Below are 20,086 nucleotides of genomic sequence, written 5' to 3' on the forward strand. Positions count from 1 at the left end.
CTGAAGGACCTGGCAACAATTTCTGACATGTCTACTGTCACTGCATATGATACTGTCACCATTGACAGAATGGTGGAGGATTACATCGGTGACAGCATCCAAGTAGGCATGTCAGACAGTCCATACCTGTACTGGCAGGAAAAAGAGGCAATTTGGAGGCCCCTGTACAAACTGGCTCTATTTTACCTGAGTTGCCCCCCCTCCAGTGTGTACTCCGAAAGAGTGTTTAGTGCAGCCGGGAACCTTGTCAGCGAAAGGCGTAGGAGGTTGCTTCCACAGAATGTGGAGAAGATGATGTTCATCAAAATGAATTATCAGCTCTTCCAGGGAGACCAGCCTCCAGAACGTACAGAGGGACCTGTGGTGGTGGATTCAAGTGGGGACGAGTTAATACTTTGTGAGGATGAGGATGTACACACTGAAGAGGGTGAGGAATCGGTGGATGAGGAGGATGAGGATGACATCTTGCCTCCGTAGAGCCAGTTTGTGCAGGGACACATTAATTGCCAGCTTGTTTTGTGGGGGCCCAAACGAACCAATCATTTCAGCCACAGTTGTGTGGCAGACCCTGGCGCTGAAATGATTGATTTGTTAAAGTGTGCATGTCCTGTTTATACAACATAAGGGTGGGTGGGAGGGCCCAAGGACAATTCCATCTTGCACCTCTTTTTTTCTTTGCATTATGTACAGTTTGGGGCCTAGTTTTTCTAACTGCCATCCTGTCTGCCACTGCAGTGTCACTCCTAGATGGGTCACGTGTTTGTGCCGCCCACTCGTGTCGCTTAGCATAGTCATCCAGCTACCTCGGTGCAACCTTTTGGACATAAAAACACTATTGTGAGGTGTGAGGTGTTCAGAATAGACTGGAAATGAGTGGAAATTAAGGTTATTGAGGTTAATAATAGCATAGGAGCAGAAAAACCTACAAATTCTGTGATTTTAGCTGTTTTTATGCTTTTTTTCAAAAAAATACAGATCCAAAACACAAAACCCAGAACCCAAAACACGGAAGGGTGGTTTTGGCAAAACCAATCCAGATCCAAAACACGAAGAAAGATCCAGATCCAAAACCAAAACACAAAACACGAAAAGTGGCCGGTGCACACCCCTAATAGTAATGCCCCCATAGTAATTCCCCCATAGTAATGCCCCCTGCAGCAGTGCTCCTACAGTAATGCTCCCTGAGGTAATACCAATATAGTAATGCTCCCATAGTAGTGCCCATATAGTAATGCCCATACAGTAATGCCCCCATAGTAATGCCCCCATAGTAGTGCCCATACTCCTGCGTCTGCCGCCGTCCGGCTGCTCCTCGGAACTATGAGAGAGATGTCATGACGTCTCTCCCATAGTTCCCGTGGGGAGAGCCGGAAGCTGGAGTTCAGGAGAGAACTCCATCCTCCGGCTATCGCAGCGCTGCAGGGAAGGAGCCGGGCGCCCGCTGGTAATAAAATCTCAGCGGGCGTCCGTCTTGGAGCCTCCCTGCGGTGCCAGGCTGGAAGACACTAGCGGCGGGTGCAGCAGCGCACCCGGTGCACGTGCACCTCCAGCCCCCCCCACTAGTTGTGGCCCTATACACACCACGTGACAGCCCCCAGCATTCTATATATACGCACCACGTGACAGCCCTAGATACAGTACCCCTCTATCTCCTTGTCAGCCCTAGCGTCCCTCCACCCCCCTGCCAGGAAGACCAAGCTCCTCTTACTGCAGTGGTGTCAAACTCGGGCCCTCCAGCTGCAGTGAAACTACACATCCCAGCATGCACTGCCACAGTTTTGCTATTAGGGCATGCTGGGATATGTAGTCCCACAAGAGCTGGGGGGCCGAGTTTGACACTACTTCCTTACAGCATCCCACTGCCAGGCAGCCCAAACTCCTTACTATCAGCCAGCCGGAGAGTCACTGGCCGCATCCACTCGTGGGTTCCCGCAGCTCTGCTGCTGCATCCTCCCCTGCTGGAGTCCTGCTTCCGTTCCGTGACCTGGCTGCTAGCTATACAGCATGGAGCCATGGACGCCCTGTCACTTTTTGTGCCTCCCGCCAAGGTGCCACTGCCTTTGGCCCTGCCCTCAGCTCTGCCCATCGCCTGACATCGACAAGGTCCTTCAGACGAAGGGCATTTTCTCTACCCTGTCCCTGATCATGCACTGAGCTGTTTAGCCTGTGCTGTGATTGGAGCCTGTATAATTTGGTCCCCACGCATTGCACAGGCTCCGATCACTGAACACAGCCTGTGCAGCACCGTGCATGATGCGGACTATGGGCCTGATTCAGAGCCGCTCGTAAGCGGCCACTCGTTCGCTCCGAGCGATGTTTGCCCAACTGCGCATGCGTACGGATCGTCAGTGTGGCCGAAAATCGTTTGTTCGCTAAACAGCAAATGCCTGCTATTTTGAGTGACAGAATGAGGCGTATGTGGGTGGTAACAGGGGAAGGTGTTTGAAAACGGGGAGTGGAGATCAGAACGCAGGCGTGCTTAAAGGTCAAAACGGGCGTTTTAAGGGTGTGCATAATTAATACAGGAGCGTCATTCACCACGTCACTGGGTTATTTTATAGCCAGAACTGCTCGCAAGATTGTGGTAGCAAATACCAACCACAAGAATAGCGAGCAGTTCATACCCTGGTCGATGTACTCGATTAATCTAATAAATAGCGGACATGACGTAGGATGCGAGTCGCCAGGGGGCGTATTTTTCCAAAATACGACCGCAAGTTTTGTTCGCTCGTTCAGACCTAGAGGCGTGAACAGAACGCACAGAGCGAACGGCTCATTTGAATAGCCACCCCTATTTTCTGTACGAGCAAGCGCTAATTGCGTCCGGCTCTGAATCAGGCCCTTTGCTAGGGGGGGCGATCGCTCCAATCGCCCCCCCTTAGATCCGCCACTGGTGCTGCACTGGCAGTGTGTGGCTTCCCATGGGAGGCACTATCTCTGCTAATCAGTGGTGTTTCCTCCCCCTGGGACTGCCAGTACAGGCAGCAACTAACAGAGAGACTTTCCAGTGGGAAGCCATTTGCCATCTGCCCTACCCGTCCTCCATGGGCTGCAGCCGTTGCAGTCCCTAGAAGCCAGTGCTTGTGCGCATGCCCCAGTCTGTCAGTATTTGTGCGCATGCACCGATCTCAGTGCCTGCAAGATCCTTTGTCTATGCACAGTGGACGTGGCAGGCGCTGCAGCACGGACAGCCACCATCCAGACTGCAGCGCAAGCAGCACTGCTGACCATCCAGCCAGCAGCATTGGCAGCCCCCCTCATCAAAAAGGTTAAGAGCTGCCACTGCACTTATCCCACTACAGTTAGGAGCCATATTTGTGTTTGTGGAATAAAATAACAACCATAAGTATATTATTATATGATTCAGATTATTATCATTCATAAGGGTCCATACAATTATTCCGCCGGGTATTGTCAACATGCTCCGCTGCGCACCTATCCACCAGTTCCTCTGAAGTCGTGCCCCTCTATAGGGTGCGAGGAAAAACTTGCAACGTGGGTGAATGCGATGAGATGGTCTTTGGATTGCTACACTAAAGAGAATATTAACACCTTATAATCACCAGATTGTAACAAAGTGTATGTGTACTCCAGCAGAGAGATATGTGAGAGGGGTGTCTCCAAACTGAAATCTAAATTGCGGTGTAAAAACAAAGCTGTTCAGCATTTGTTGGCCAGTAGTTACCCTGCATGCAAAAACGTGTAGAAGAGAAAGGATGAGGATGATAGTGAAGAATAGAGGTAGCAGGAGGGTATCTCCATCTACTGGCTCTTGGTACCAATTTTATGCCTGGTCATCAGTTAACGCCATCTACGGTGAAGGAAGCTGCATATTGATCCATTGTAGGAGAGGGAAGAAGGAGGAGATGACATATGGCTTAACGCAGAGAGAATAGGTGGCGATATTGTGTTACCTTAGTCAGGTAAGTGTTACAAGTCACGGTCATGACTTATCTCCCTCCAGAAGTTCACCATTGCATGATGCTGTTGTTCCGGTTTCCTCAGTTGCTAGGCGATTGGCACGCCTCAGGACATCACATGCTATCGGGCGGTCTTCCTATTTGTACACACTGGACTTTTGCCGCCTGGCCAACTATAGTGTTCCTGTAGGTCCACTCGGCTCAGCTGCACCAACAGCTTCCGTGCTGCTACCAGCTCACCTGTCTCTCCTACAGCTCCCTGGCCACACCAACAGCGTCTGAGCTTCCACAGGCTTACCTGTCTCTCCTACGGCTCTCTGGCCACACCAGCAGCTTCCGTGCTGCCAGCGGCTCACCTGTCTCTCCTACAGCTCCCTGGCCACACCAACAGCGTCTGAGCTGCCACAGGCTCACCTGTCTCTCCTACGGCTCTCTGGCCACACCAGCAGCTTCTGTGCTGCCACAGGCTCACCTGTCTCCTACGGCTCTCTGGCTGCACCAGCAGCTTCCATGCTCCCACCGCCTCACCTGTCTCTCCTACGGCTCTCTGGCCGCACCAGCAGCTTCCCTGCTGTCACTGGCTCACCTGGCTCTCCTACGTCTCTCTGGCCACACCAACAGCGTCTGAGCTGCCACAGGCTCACCTGTCTCTCCTACGGCTCTCTGGCCACACCAGCAGCTTCCATGCTCCCACCGCCTCACCTGTCTCTCCTACGGCTCTCTGGCCGCACCAGCAGCTTCCGTGCTGCCACTGGCTCACCTGTCTCTCCTACGTCTCTCTGGCCACGCCAACAGCTTCCGAGCTGCCACCGGCTCACCTGTCTCCCTTACGGTTTACCGGGCCGCATCAGTAGCTCCCATGCTGTCATCAGCTCAAAATCGCAGAACACTAACTTGTACACAAATCAGTACAGCAAATTGCGTACCGGCACTCAAAGCCGAAGTACACGAAATTGTACACAAACTTGTACACCAAATTGCGTACCGACACTCAAAGCCGAAGTACACAAAATTGTACACAAACTTGTACACTAAATTGCCTACCACCTCTCAAAGCCTCATCAATTGTGTACTTCCTTCTGCTACTGGCTGCAAGTCACACCATCAGCACTCTCAAAGCCTCATCAATTACTTTCTTTCTTCTACAATTGACTTCAGGCCGCACCATTGGCTCTCAAAGGCGCATCAATTGTGTGCTGCCTTCTGCTATTGGCTCCAAGCTGCACCATCGGCTCTCAAAGCCGCATCAATTGTGTACTTCCTTCTGCTACTGGCTCCAAGCCACACCATCGGCTCTCAAAGCCTTATCAACTTCCTTTCTTCTACTACCGGCTCCAGGCCGCACCATCGGTTCCCAAAGCCACATCAATTGAGTACTGTCTTTTACAACCAGCTCCAAGCCGCACCATCAGCTACCAAAGGCGTATCAATTGAGTACTGTCTTCTACAACTGGCTCCTAGCCACACCATCGGTTCATTAGCTACATCATCGACTCTCAACTTTCCTGGATACCAATTTCTGTTCCTGTCGTTCCTCTCTCCATTGATTTCCATTGTATTTCCGTGTGAACCTCTATTACCCCGAGTTATAAGATCAGACGGCCGCCTAAGTACCGGTGAACGTCTCATAGTTCTAAGGGAACAACGGGCGGTTGTTATTGGTGGAAGACCTCGCAGACCTGGGTTTTAGAGGGTTCACATGGAGCATGCTCTGGGATTCATGTGTGGATATGTATCTAGTCACTGGAATGTCCTGTGTATTGTATGGTGGTTTGTATGATGCTCTATTTATGGCTATCACTGGGATGCTCCCTGTATTGCCTGGTGATCATTATGATGCTCCCTGTATTGCATGGTGATCACTTGGATGCTCCCCGTGTAATCCACTAAACTTTACTTGGACCCTAAAGTGGCCACAGGTAGGACTTGAGTTTGACATGGCTCTTTTAGACAGTTTGACATACATTAATTATATCAGCCATATCAAAAACAAGATACAGTATATAACATATCAAATGAAAACTAATTTTAAACTCTCCTTCTTAAAACTAGAATGTAATACGTTTTCACCAGAGCAAAATCCTTCTATTAGCTCTAAAGATGGGGTATGAATGTTGATAAGCATTTAGGGCCTACACCTGAACTTTTCTGGTTTAGAGGCATAGAGGAAGACTCATGTTAATGTGAGCTCCAGGTCTAAGAATTGAGATAAGGACTAAATAAAATATTCATGTTCAGGGGGTTGTCCACATTTAGATAGCTAGTTGAGGGTCCCTCCACTATCACACCAATGTTACCTTGCAAACTACAATGACCACAACTCTTTGGAAGAATGAAGAAGAATCCTGGGAGGCCCAGATCCATAGGTTAAAATTTTAAGACATGTCGGGTAAGATTTATACCCAGTGTGGTTCATGATGGGATTTCTATGGCATATGTATAGTCATTTGCCTCATATTCTCTTTCAATACAAGGGGTCTATGCGGCTTCTACCACTTAATGCTTTGGGCCCATCAATGTTAGTTGTGATTCTGTGCAGGAGATGGGGAACACAAGGTAACGAGGAGTTGTGACTGACCCTTGTTGAGGACTGACATCACACAACATTTTTTGTTAAAATAAACACCAGTATAGTACATTAAAAGATCCCAAAGGTTTCTCTTATGGGCAGGCACGCTGAGAGGGGGTTGGGCAGATACTTTTTACCTGGAGTTGTTTGAGATGCCCAGGAGGGCCTGGGCCAGCTGTTGCGGGGGACAAATACTTCCCTTGTGCATTGTGCGCAGCAGCGACAGACATAGTATTTTTTTCTTGGAGGGTGTGTGGCTCCACCTCCTTGATATGGCCCCGCCCCTCAGTATCACTCAACCCCATCATATTTCTGAAAATCCCTGCTTATGTCATATAGGAGGCTATTATAATGGTCATTGTAGAACCTCCCTTCTTCAGTTTTGGGGGGGATTCACTAAGCTCTGGAAAGTGATAAATTGGAGAGTGATAAACTACCAGCCACTCAGCTCCTAACTGTCAACTTACAGGCTGTGTTTGAAAAATTACAGGAGTTTAGTGCACCTATGTGATACTCTCTGTCCTTCAGGGCAAAAAGAAAATGTTCCTTTTACAAAATGTATTTGATTGTCCATTTTCCCAAGTGTGTTCCTGTCGGCTTCTTAATATAATACTCACAACTACAGCTGCCCAAAAGTTGATCGCAATTTCGACAGTTAGACTGTAGCTGTAAACTCCATCGGAGAACACCAGGATAATCCCAAATGCGATTTGCATGAAAGCCATAGAAATCTGACCAATCTGAAAAGAAAATCAGTACCAGAAACTTAGCAGTGTCCAGGAAAGTCCAGTTAAATCTTAGGGTTCTTATTTAAGGTTCAGTTTTTTTACCTCTTGAAAAAGCATCAATACTTTACCGTCATTTGTTTCCCTGAAGATTACTCACCCCAAGAGGCTTTGGCTGTCCTTTCAGAAATATCAGGTAGAATGTAGATTTCCTTTGTGGAGGCAATAAGGGTAAATTCCAGTTTGAGGATGTTGCAAAGGGATCCGTTGTACAATTGGCTGCAACAGACATTTTAGGAAATTCCTGTAGAACAGAAAACACGACAAAAACAATCAAATAAACAAAACACAATGGTAGCTCTTTAGTGATGACTACAGATGTGGAGTGCCGGTTCTCAGAGAACCAACAACAACTGAATTCAGAGCCGTAAGTAGACTTTTTGGTGCCCTGGGCCAGAGGGAGCATCCCCCCCCTTCATTTTTCAAATAGGGACATAAGATGCGCATCTGAAAGAGGGGCGTGGCCTCATGGAGAAGGGGCATGAGAAATCTGATTTGTCCCATACAATGCTGAAGGGGTACCGATCCCTTTGTACTACTGTTATCCATATGTCATTGCCAAATGAAGAAATCCCAAATAGGGAAGAAACACGTTAGGGCTACAAAGAGATATCCACACAGCATCACGCCACGCTGCACAGAGACCATCGTGCATGCTCTGCTACTTGTGTTCTTTTCCCAGCACTTTGAATCGCCAGCCACGAACTACTGCTGTGTATGGATTACAAATCACGGCTTTAAGTATAGCCACGTGTGATCGGCTTCTCCCGGCTGGCTTCTGTGCACTGCGCGTCCACCTCATGGTGGGACGGAGACTGAGATTGGAAGTCCTGCCAATCATACTGGACTTCCCTGACTGGTGCGGATACATACTCCCCGAGGAAAAGGACATAAAGACCTGGGGCCTGATTCAGACCCACTCGCGAGCGGCTGTCCGCTCGCAAGTGGGTCGATGTTATGGACTGAGCATGCGCACGACGGAGGGAGCTCCGTCGTGCGCATGCGCCAGACGCGACGAGCGAAGGAAAGTCCTTCGCTCGTTGTGTCCGATCAAAGGGGGCGTGCTGTCAATGTTGATTGACAGCACGCCCCCTTTGGTGGGCGTGCCGGGGGCGTGCCTCCCTGACGGGGGCGTTCCCATGGGAACGCCTCCCGTCAGAAGCCGGCCCACTGACATCACTAGTGATGTCAGTGGGAGTGATTTTGGCTCTGATAGAGCCAAAATCACTCCGGAGCTTGCGGTTGAAAACCTCAACCGCAGGCTCCGGCTCGCAAATTCGATGGTCGCGATGGTCTCGACCATCGCGACCATCACAATGCACGCTCGTATAGCCTGTGGGTGGTGACCCACAGCTATACGAGCGTCCAGGAGGACGCTCCATGAAAATGGAGCCCGGCCCTCATTCAGAGCGTGCGCTCTGCTCAGAGCGTACGGCTCTGAATGAGGGCCCTGGAGTTCTACGGGCTACACTGGGTCTCTCCAACCGGGGCCTCACACCACGCATCCTCCAATTACATAGATACGGAGATCAAAAGGCTCACGGAGCACTTTACCCAGGCAGGTCCCTTCGTATTAAGGGCCTGATTCAGACCCGGTCGCAAGCGCTGAGCGCTCGCAACCGGGTCGATGGTGGCCCACAGCGCATGCGCACGATGGAGCCGGCTTCGTCGTGCGCATGCACGAGACCCGGCTAGCGACGGGCACTCCGTCACTCCGGGTCTCGCACCAAAGGGCGTTTGGTGGGTGGGCCGGGGGGGTGGCTGCCCAAACGGAGGCGTTCCCATGAGAACGCCTACCGTTTGGGGGCGGCCCCACTGACATCACAAGTGATGTCAGTGGAGAGCTTCCGGCCCTGTTAGAGCCGAAAGCTCTCTGGGGCTTGCGATGGGCGAGACCCTACCACAAGGGTCTCGTCGCAAGCCTGATGGTCGCGATGGACTTGACTAGGGGTGTGCACCGGCCACTTTTCGTGTTTTGTGTTTAGGTTTTGGATCTGGATCTTTCTTCGTGTTTTGGATCTGGATTGGTTTTGCCAAAACCACCCTTCCGTGTTTTGGGTTCTGGGTTTTGTGTTTTGGATCTGTATTTTTTTTTAAAAAAGCATAAAAACAGCTAAAATCACAGAATTTGTTGGTTTCTCTGCTCCTATGCTATTATTAACCTCAATAACCTTAATTTCCACTCATTTCCAGTCTATTCTGAACACCTCACACCTCACAATAGTGTTTTTATGTCCAAAAGGTTGCACCAAGGTAGCTGGATGACTATGCTAAGCGACACGAGTGGGCGGCACAAACACGTGACCCATCTAGGAGTGACACTGCAGTGGCAGACAGGATGGCAGTTAGAAAAACTAGGCCTCAAACTGTACATAATGCAAAGAAAAAAAAGAAGTGCAAGATGGAATTGTCCTTGGGCCCTCCCACCCACCCTTATGTTGTATAAACAGGACATGCACACTTTAACAAATCAATCATTTCAGCGCCAGGGTCTGCCACACAACTGTGGCTGAAATGATTGGTTCGTTTGGGCCCCCACAAAACAAGCTGGCAATTAATGTGTCCCTGCACAAACTGGCTCTACGGAGGCAAGATGTCATCCTCATCCTCCTCATCCACCGATTCCTCACCCTCTTCAGTGTGTACATCCTCATCCTCACAAAGTATTAACTCGTCCCCACTTGAATCCACCACCACAGGTCCCTCTGTACCTTCTGGAGGCTGGTCTCTCTGGAAGAGCTGATAATTCATTTTGATGAACATCATCTTCTCCACATTCTGTGGAAGCAACCTCCTACGCCTTTCGCTGACAAGGTTCCCGGCTGCACTAAACACTCTTTCGGAGTACACACTGGAGGGGGGGCAACTCAGGTAAAATAGAGCCAGCTTGTACAGGGGCCTCCAAATTGCCTCTTTTTCCTGCCAGTACAGGTATGGACTGTCTGACATGCCTACTTGGATGCTGTCACCGATGTAATCCTCCACCATTCTGTCAATGGTGACAGTATCATATGCAGTGACAGTAGACATGTCAGAAATTGTTGCCAGGTCCTTCAGTCTGGACCAGATGTCCAAACTTGGTCCTGCCTGCCCTGCATCACCGCCAGCGGGTTGCTTAGAATACCTAAGTTTTTTCCTGGCAGCCCCAGTTGCGGGAGAAAATGAAGAAGGAGCCGTTGACGTGTCACGTTCCGCTTCAGCTGACAGTGTGTTCACCAGCAGGTCTTTGCACCTCTGCTGGCTTGTGTCGGCCGGAAAGAGAGACACCACATAGGCTTTAAACCTAGGATCAAGCACGGTGGCCAAAATGTAGTGGTCTGATTTCAACAGATTGACCACCCTGGAATCCTGGCAAAGCGAATGAAGGGCTTCATCCACAAGTCCCACATGCCGAGCGGAATCGCTCCGTCTTAGCTCCTCCTTCACTTTCTCCAGCTGCTTCTGCAAAAGCCTGATGAGGGGAATGACCTGACTCAAGCTGGCTGTGTCTGAACTGACTTCACGTGTGGCAAGTTCGAAGGGCTGGAGAACCTTGCACAACACGGAAATCATTCTCCACTGCGCTTGAGTCAGGTGCATACCCCCTCCTTTGCCTATGTCATAGGTGGATGTATAGGCTTGTATGGCCTTTTGCTGCTCCTCCATCCTCTGAAGCATATAGAGGGTTGAGTTCCACCGCGTCACAACCTCTTGCTTCAGGTGATGGCGGGGCAGGTTCAAGAGTGTTTGCTGGCGCTCCAGTCTTCGGCACGCAGTCGCTGAATGGCGAAAGTGGCCAGAAATTTTTCGGGCCACCCAAAGCGTCTCCTGCACGCCCCTGTCGCTTTTCAGAAAATTCTGCACCACCAAGTTTATTGTGTGAGCAAAACATGGGACGTGCTGGAATTTGCCCAGATGTAATGCCCGCACAATATTGGTGGCGTTGTCAGATATCACAAATCCCCAGGAGAGTCTAAGTGGGGTAAGCCACTGGGCGATGATTTCCCTCAGTTTCTCTAAGAGGTTGTCGGCGGTGTGCCTCTTACTGAAACCGGTGATACACAGCGTAGCCTGCCTTGTAACGAGCTGGCGTTTCTGAGATGCTGCTACTGGTGACGCTGCTGCTGTTGCTGCGTAAGGTGATACATCTACCCAGTGGGCTGTCACAGTCATATAGTCCTTAGTCTGCCCTGTTCCACTTGTCCACATGTCCGTGGTTAAGTGGACATTGTGTACAACGGCATTTTTCAGGACACTGAGGACACTTTTTCTGACGTTTCTGTACAGTCTCGGTATCGCCTGCCTAGTGAAGTGGAATCTAGACGGGATTTGGAACCGGGGACACACTACCTCCATCAATTGTCTAAATCCCACTGCACTAATGGCGGATACCGGACGCACGTCTAACACCAACATAGCAGTCAAGGCCTCAGTTATACGTTTTGCTTCAGGATGACTGCTGTCGTACTTCATCCTCCTCGCTAAGGACTGTTGGAGGGTCAATTGTTTAGTAAAAGTAGTGGTGTTCCTACTTCCTCTCTGGGATGATGAACGACTCCCAGCAGCAGCAACAGCAGCAGCGGCAGCAGTAGGCGTAGCAATGCAGGATCCTCCAGAGGAATCCCGGATAGGAGAGTCAGTCATGCCAGTGACATGGCCTGCAGGACTACTTCCGATCCTGACTAAGGAGGAAATTGACGAGGAGGGAGTTGACGGTGTGGTTTGCAGGCGCTTGGATACAACAGGACAACGGGATTTAGGTGTCCCTGGACTGCTTACGGTCTTAGCCAAAGTTTCTGAACTTGACAGTAACTTTTTATGAACGCGCTGCAGGTGCCGTATAAGGGAGGATGTTCCTAGGTGGTTGACGTCCCTACCCCTACTTATTTCACCTTTACATATGGTACATATGGCAAGACAGTTGTTGTCCGGATTTGGATAGAAATATTGCCAGACCAAAGAGGTGGAATGTTTGGTCTTCTGCCCAGGCATGACCGTGATGGGCTTTTTCATCCCACGGACAACAACTGTCTCCCCCGGAGCCTGATTTAAACAAACCACATCACCATCAGAATCCTCCTCGCCAACTTCCTCCTCAGCGCCAGCTACACCAGTATCCTCATCCTGTTGTACTTCAACAGTGACATCTTCAATTTGCATATCAGCAAGTGGACTGTGGGTGCTCCTTTCAGCACTTGCAGGGGGCGTGCAAATGGTGGAAAGAGCCACCTCTTCCCGTCCAGTGCTGGGAAGGTCAGGCATCGCAACCACCACCACACTTGGACTCTCCTTGGGGATTTGTGATATCTTCTTAGAAAGCACAGTTCTTCGCTGTGCTTTTGCCAGCTTAACTCTTTTGATTTTTTTAGTGGGAGGAGGGCTTCCATCGTCATGTGAAGCTGAACCACTAGTCATGAACATACTAGGGATCGACCTTAGCCGTTCCTTGCCACTCCGTGTCGTAAATGGCATATTGGCAAGTTTACGTTTCTCTTCAGCTGATTTAAATGCCTTTTTCAAGGTCATTTTCCTGAACTTTGCCATTTGGGATTGTATGTGCCCTCTACTATGACATTGGGCATCGGCCTTGGCAGACGACGTTGATGGCATGTTATCGTCTATGTCATGACTAGTGGCAGCAGCTTCAGCACTAGGAGGAAGTGGTTCTTGATCTTTCTCTATTTTATTTTTATCGGAGAAAGTTTGGTCCTCCATTTATGTTATATCGATTTGATATATACGTGCGGCTAAACACAGAAATAATTTTTTTTTTGGTTTGGACTGGAGTGTACTTTCGGGGGTTACAGCACCCTTTAACGGTCAAGCCAGCTGGCCCTTTACTTATGACACAGGCGCACGCTTGGCACTACTTTGTTGATGCACGTGCGGCTACTGCGCACACAATTCACAAACACAGAAAATAATTTTTTTTTTGGTTTGGACTGGAGTGTACTTTGGGGGTTACAGCACCCTTTAACGGTCAAGCCAGCCGGCCCTTTACTTATGACACAGGCGCACTCTTGGCACTACTTTGTTGATGCACGTGCGGCTACTGCGCACACAATTCACAAACACAGAAAATAATTTTTTTTTGGTTTGGATTGGAGTGTACTTTCGGGGGTTACAGCACCCTTTAACGGTCAAGCCAGCCGGCCCTTTACTTATGACACAGGCGCACGCTTGGCACTACTTTGTTGATGCACGTGCGGCTACTGCGCACACAATTCACAAACACAGAAAATTATTTTTTTTTTGGTTTGGACTGGAGTGTACTTTCGGGGGTTACAGCACCCTTAACGGTCAAGCCAGCCGGCCCTTTACTTATGACACAGGCGCACGCTTGGCACTACTTTGTTGATGCACGTGCGGCTACTGCGCACACAATTCACAAACACAGAAAATAATTTTTTTTTGGTTTGGATTGGAGTGTACTTTCGGGGGTTACAGCACCCTTTAACGGTCAAGCCAGCCGGCCCTTTACTTATGACACAGGCGCACGCTTGGCACTACTTTGTTGATGCACGTGCGGCTACTGCGCACACAATTCACAAACACAGAAAATAATTTTTTTTTTGGTTTGGACTGGAGTGTACTTTCGGGGGTTACAGCACCCTTAACGGTCAAGCCAGCTGGCCCTTTACTTATGACACAGGCGCACGCTTGGCACTACTTTGTTGATGCACGTGCGGCTACTGCGCACACAATTCACAAACACAGAAAATAATTTTTTTTTGGTTTGGACTGGAGTGTACTTTGGGGGTTACAGAACCCTTTAACGGTCAAGCCAGCCGGCCCTTTACTTATGACACAGACGCACGCTTGGCACTACTTTGTTGATGCACGTGCGGCTACTGCGCACACAATTCACAAACACAGAAAATAATTTTTTTTGGGTTTGGACTGGAGTGTACTTTCGGGGGTTACAGCACCCTTTAACGGTCAAGCCAGCCGGCCCTTTACTTATGACACAGGCGCACGCTTGGCACTACTTTGTTGATGCACGTGCGGCTACTGCGCACACAATTCACAAACACAGAAAATAATTTTTTTTTTGGTTTGGACTGGAGTGTACTTTCGGGGGTTACAGCACCCTTAACGGTCAAGCCAGCCGGCCCTTTACTTATGACACAGGCGCACGCTTGGCACTACTTTGTTGATGCACGTGCGGCTACTGCGCACACAATTCACAAACACAGAAAATAATTTTTTTTTTGTTTGGACTGGAGTGTACTTTCGGGGGTTACAGCACCCTTTAACGGTCAAGCCAGCCGGCCCTTTACTTATGACACAGGCGCACGCTTGGCACTACTTTGTTGATGCACGTGCGGCTACTGCGCACACAATTCACAAACACAGAAAATAATTTTTTTTTTGGTTTGGACTGGAGTGTACTTTGGGGGTTACAGCACCCTTTAACGGTCAAGCCAGCCGGCCCTTTACTTATGACACAGGCGCACTCTTGGCACTACTTTGTTGATGCACGTGCGGCTACTGCGCACACAATTCACAAACACAGAAAATAATTTTTTTTTTGGTTTGGACTGGAGTGTACTTTCGGGGGTTACAGCACCCTTAACAGTCAAGCCAGCCGGCCCTTTACTTATGACACAGGCGCACGCTTGGCACTACTTTGTTGATGCACGTGCGGCTACTGCGCACACAATTCACAAACACAGAAAATAATTTTTTTTTTGGTTTGGACTGGAGTGTACTTTCGGGGGTTACAGCACCCTTAACGGTCAAGCCAGCCGGCCCTTTACTTATGACACAGGCGCACGCTTGGCACTACTTTGTTGATGCACGTGCAGCTACTGCGCACACAATTCACAAACACAGAAAATAATTTTTTTTTTGGTTTGGACTGGAGTGTACTTTCGGGGGTTACAGCACCCTTAACGGTCAAGCCAGCCGGCCCTTTACTTATGACACAGGCGCACGCTTGGCACTACTTTGTTGATGCACGTGCGGCTACTGCGCACACAATTCACAAACACAGAAAATAATTTTTTTTTGGTTTGGATTGGAGTGTACTTTCGGGGGTTACAGCACCCTTTAACGGTCAAGCCAGCCGGCCCTTTACTTATGACACAGGCACACGCTTGGCACTACTTTGTTGATGCACGTGCGGCTACTGCGCACACAATTCACAAACACAGAAAATAATTTTTTTTTGGTTTGGACTGGAGTGTACTTTCGGGGGTTACAGCACCCTTTAATGGTCAAGCCAGCCGGCCCTTTACTTATGACACAGGCGCACGCTTGGCACTACTTTGTTGATGCACGTGCGGCTACTGCGCCCACAATTCACAAACACAGAAAATAATTTTTTTTTGGTTTGGACTGGAGTGTACTTTCGGGGGTTACAGCACCCTTTAACGGTCAAGCCAGCCGGCCCTTTACTTATGACACAGGCGCACGCTTGGCACTACTTTGTTGATGCACGTGCCGCTACTGCGCACACAATTCACAAACACAGAAAATATATTATTTTTTTAGCACTTGGGGGGAGCACCCCTGATGGACACAGCACCCCCTGGACAACACTACAGCACCCCTTTAGGACTGGGACACTGCACAGGACTTTGGAGTGGACACAGCACAACACAGCCAGACCCTATGGACTTTGAAGTAGTGGACAACAGCAGCACTACACTACACTACACTACACAGCCCTTACTCCCACCCTCCCTCTTCACTGTCCACAGCCGAGTGAGAAAATGGCGCCGACGCGGGTACCTTATATAGGATCCAAAACCCGCGAGACTCGGAAGGCGGGATGATGACGTTTTGCCTCGATTTCAGATCTGAGTCAGGCGGGAAAAGTCGAGCCTGACTCGGATCGGACTCGGATCGGGGGGGCTCGGGGGGGTTCGGATTTCAGAAATCCGAACCCGCTCACCCCTAGACTTGACCATCGAGACCATCATCCTGGCCGCTCGCAATAGCTGTGGGTGGTCACCCACAGCTATGCGAGCGGCCAGGAGGCTGCTCCAAAAAAAAAAAAAGCCCTGCCCCGATTCAGAGCGAGCGGCTCTGAATCAGGCCCTAAAAACGGAGGTAAAAATTCAATAACTGTAATTTTTTCTATCAGCTGATACAGATTTGTTTGTTCAATATTTTTATATCCATACACAGCTTGGCAACAGAAACAATTAGTGGGAAAGAATAAACAGTTTGTTTCCATTTATAAAAGCTGGGACACTGTTACAATTTTAGCAACAATCCTTGCTTCTTCGGCTAAACAGCCTAAATTATATGGAACATTCAATTGCTTTTTGCATACTGTGGGACTGATTATTTCAAACAATTCTGATCATTGGAGCTGGCAGGGAGCTCAGGGGGTCATTCAGACCCGCTCGCGAGCGAAGGTCGCTCGCTAGCGGGTCAATGTTGGGCGAATGCGCATTCGCATGACGGAGCGCTCTGGTCAGAGCGTTCAGCTCTGAATCAGGCCCTCAGTGTATAAAATATTATGCTGAGGGATTTCCCTTGATGTCATAATTTAAAAAAAAAAAAAACTGCTGTGGTATCTCACTAAATCTTTTTTCGGATATATTATTGAATATATGCAGGATTATATAAAAGGTTGTGTTTCCTTTTTTATGTACAGTGTATTTTACATGTTTTAGCAATTAATTGTCAGAATAGCAATTTATCATCTATTAAATGTCATTGCATGTCATTATATATGGGCTCATCTATTTTCATTTAAATTACATGTTCCCTATTTTCAGCGCTGTCTATGTTTTTTCTATAGTAGTCAATCCCTTTGTACTGCTGTTATCCAGATGTCATTGCCGAATACAGTGTGAATTCAATGGCTGCAGTGATGATACACAATAATTATGAAGAGGTGATGGGTCCTGCATATGACAGTATTTTGAACTGTGTGTTAAATAAATTAGGATGTGACTGGAGGTGCTTGGGGAGGTGTCCAGGTGGAGGTGGAGTCGGCCAGGGAGGAGATAGGGGCGGCCAGGAGATGCCAGAATAAAATAAGAGAAAGCTACAAGTGAGAATGATTATAAGCAGAAAATTGAATGGCCCAAACAGCGCCCCCTGCCCTGCGGTGCCCTGTGCCATGGCACATGTCACACCACTCTAGTTATGGCCATGACTGAATTTAGAGGTACCAAGTCGAAACTAGTCCGTGTTCGGAATCATTTTGGGGTGCTGAGTTGAACCGAGTCAGAGTTTGGGATCACTTTGGGGTACCAAGTCGAACCGAGTCCCGGTTCAGATCTTCCTGCGGTTCGGAACTCGGATTTTAAAACTGGGTTTTGGATTGCATGCTAATACTGTAGGTCAAAATTACATCATTTTAGCTGGTTTTTTTTTTTTAATACAGATCCAAAACCAAAACACGCGAGGATGGTTTTGCAAAACCAAAACACAAAGATGAATTTGTATCTAAAACTAGAGATGAGCGGGTTCGGTTCCCTGAGAACCGAACCCACCCGAACTTAGCAGATACGATGCAGATCCGAGCCAGCTCGGGTTCTCCCGCCTGACTCGGATCTCAAAACGAGGCAAAACGTCATCATCCCACTGTCAGATTCTCAGGGGTTTTGGAATGTATAAAGGTCCCGCGATCGCCGCCATTTTTCATTCAGGCTGTGGAGAGTGAAGAGGGAGGGAGCTGGGAGCTGTGCTGCGCTGCTGTTGTGCATAATTGTGACTTGAGGTTGTGCTGGGAGCTGTGGTGCGCTGCTGTTGTGCATAATTGTCAGGTTGTCCTGTCCATAGGGGCTGGCTGTTGTCCATAATCCATACCATATAGGGGCTGGCTGTTGTCTTGTCCATAGGGGCTGGCTGGCTGTAGTCCATAGGGGCTGGCTAGCTGATGTCCATAGGGGCTGGCTGGCTGTTTTGAGGTTGTCCTGTCCATAGGGGCTGGCTGTTGTCCATAATCCATACCATATAGGGGCTGGCTGTTGTCCTGTCCATAGGGGCTGGCTGGCTGTAGTCTATAGGGGCTGGCTAGCGGATGTCCATAGGGGCTGGCTGGCTGTTTTGAGGTTGTCCTGTCCATAGGGGCTGGCTGGCTGTTGCCCATAGGGGCTGGCTGGCTGTTGTCCATATCATAGCAGATTAAAAGAAAATAAATCTTAAAAAAACACATTTCTCTGCTTAGACTGTAGGCTTCTCCATAGGTATACGATAAGCACGGGCACGGGATTCTCCACTATTTAAACTAGAGATATGCCAATCGTTTCTCCAGAAATCTGAATACACCCACATTTTTGAATTTGGACATATCCAAGTCGCGGTTGTAATCTCCTGAGGAGATCCAGATATATCCGAGTCACGGTTCTGATCTTCCACTGGTTTGTAATTCAGATTTTAAATCCAAATTTCATGTTTTGGATTGCAAAAATGACATGATTTTAGTTGCTTTTAAAAACTTTTTATCATTTAAAAAAAAAAAAAAATCCAGATCCAAAACGAAAACAAAAATCAAAACACGTAAGTCAGCGTACATTTAATTTAATCTAATGTTAATGAATAAGGTGTCAGAATGCCGTAATTACCTTAAGTAAACATTTAATTCCTATTATTACTCAAATTGAACTTAGCATATTTATTAATTATTGTGTTTTAGGCATGATAATGATAAATTGGTTATCGCTATTATCGTGACAATAAAAAATGATGGATCGCTGAAATACACAAACAGGTACAGGGGTTCCAAAGGAATCGATATGTTCAAATCCCGACGCCGGAAGACCGGCCAGAGAAGATCCCAACGGGGTAAGTAATTAAACTATTCCTAACCCTCCTCCCCCCCTAACCCTAACCTTTCCTTAGGGGTGCCTAACCCTAACCTCCCCCCCTAGTGCCTAACCCTAACCTCCCCACTGGGGTGCCTAACCCTAACCCTCCCTTCCCCTAGCCTAACCCTAACACTCCCTGGTTTATACCTAACCCTAACTCTCTCTCGGGAGCCCCTAATCTAACCCCCCCCCAGCGGCTGTATGCTCCCGGCGCCCGGCTTACCTTTGTTCGGTATGCCGGGCGTCGGGATCCCGACACAGGAATAATGATAGGCGTCGGGATTTTGACACCTATCATTAATCCCTTGCCGGGATTTGACAGTCGGGAAGCTGGCGGTCGGCATTCCAATACCCCATACAAACCTGCCGTGATCCCCTCCAGATTCATCCAGGGGTTACGTAATTTTTGTGGGTCCCCCCCTAAAAAGATCCCACAAATATTCTTTAGTAAAGAGGCCCCTAAGAGCAGTGGCTTCACTCAGGGGGTGCAGACTGCACCGGGTGACACCATCCGAGAAAGTGATGCCAAAATAGAAGAGATGCTCTGCAGTTTTGGTGTCACCTCCTCAAATGGTGTAACTGAGAAGAGCTGCAGCAGTGAAGGATTATGCGTGCACCATTGTGCTGGGAGAGGCTGGGGGCGTCCTAGCAGCTCCTGGAATGCTGGGCAAGCTCCCAGGGTGGCGAGGGGGGGGAGGGGGCGTGGCACTCAGTCACACTCCCAATACAGCACAAATCATGGGTTGTGGCCTCACGCGCAAGAGACCATGTCCCCTTTAATGTGTGTGCCTTCAGCACTCGCGAGGGGTTGGGAGGTTCTGCACCAGGTGTCACCACCCGTTGTGATGCCTCTGCCTATGAGTTCCAATGGGTATACTCTATAGTTTTCAGGTACAAAATCCTGTATAGGGTCAATCCAATTACCAGCAAATGCATCATGGGTGCGAGTTAGCATGACTTTACGGCAGCCTGAACTCGATCAAAATTGAGCGAATTCGGACTAAGAGCAAGCCATGAGGGGTGCGAGATGCGGAGTTGTTGCCAGGGCCGTAGCTAGGG

General features: G+C 48.9%; 1 protein-coding gene across 1 annotated transcript in view; it reads right to left on the minus strand.

The window, feature by feature from the left end:
- LOC148502442 (membrane-spanning 4-domains subfamily A member 4D-like) overlaps positions 1-20,086 on the minus strand; it is a 51,399-nt gene that overhangs the window by 28,160 nt on the left and 3,153 nt on the right. The window contains exons 2-3 of the mRNA XM_088449828.1: positions 7,375-7,518; positions 7,107-7,229 (exon numbers count right to left, since the gene is read on the minus strand). Coding sequence (XP_088305954.1) covers positions 7,107-7,229; positions 7,375-7,506 — 255 coding nt within the window. The 5' untranslated portion in view covers positions 7,507-7,518. The remainder of the gene's footprint in view (positions 1-7,106; positions 7,230-7,374; positions 7,519-20,086) is intronic.

Source organism: Taudactylus pleione, unplaced genomic scaffold (assembly GCF_031769625.1).
Source record: "Taudactylus pleione unplaced genomic scaffold, aTauple2 ptg000497l, whole genome shotgun sequence".
NCBI lineage: Eukaryota > Metazoa > Chordata > Amphibia > Anura > Myobatrachidae > Taudactylus > Taudactylus pleione.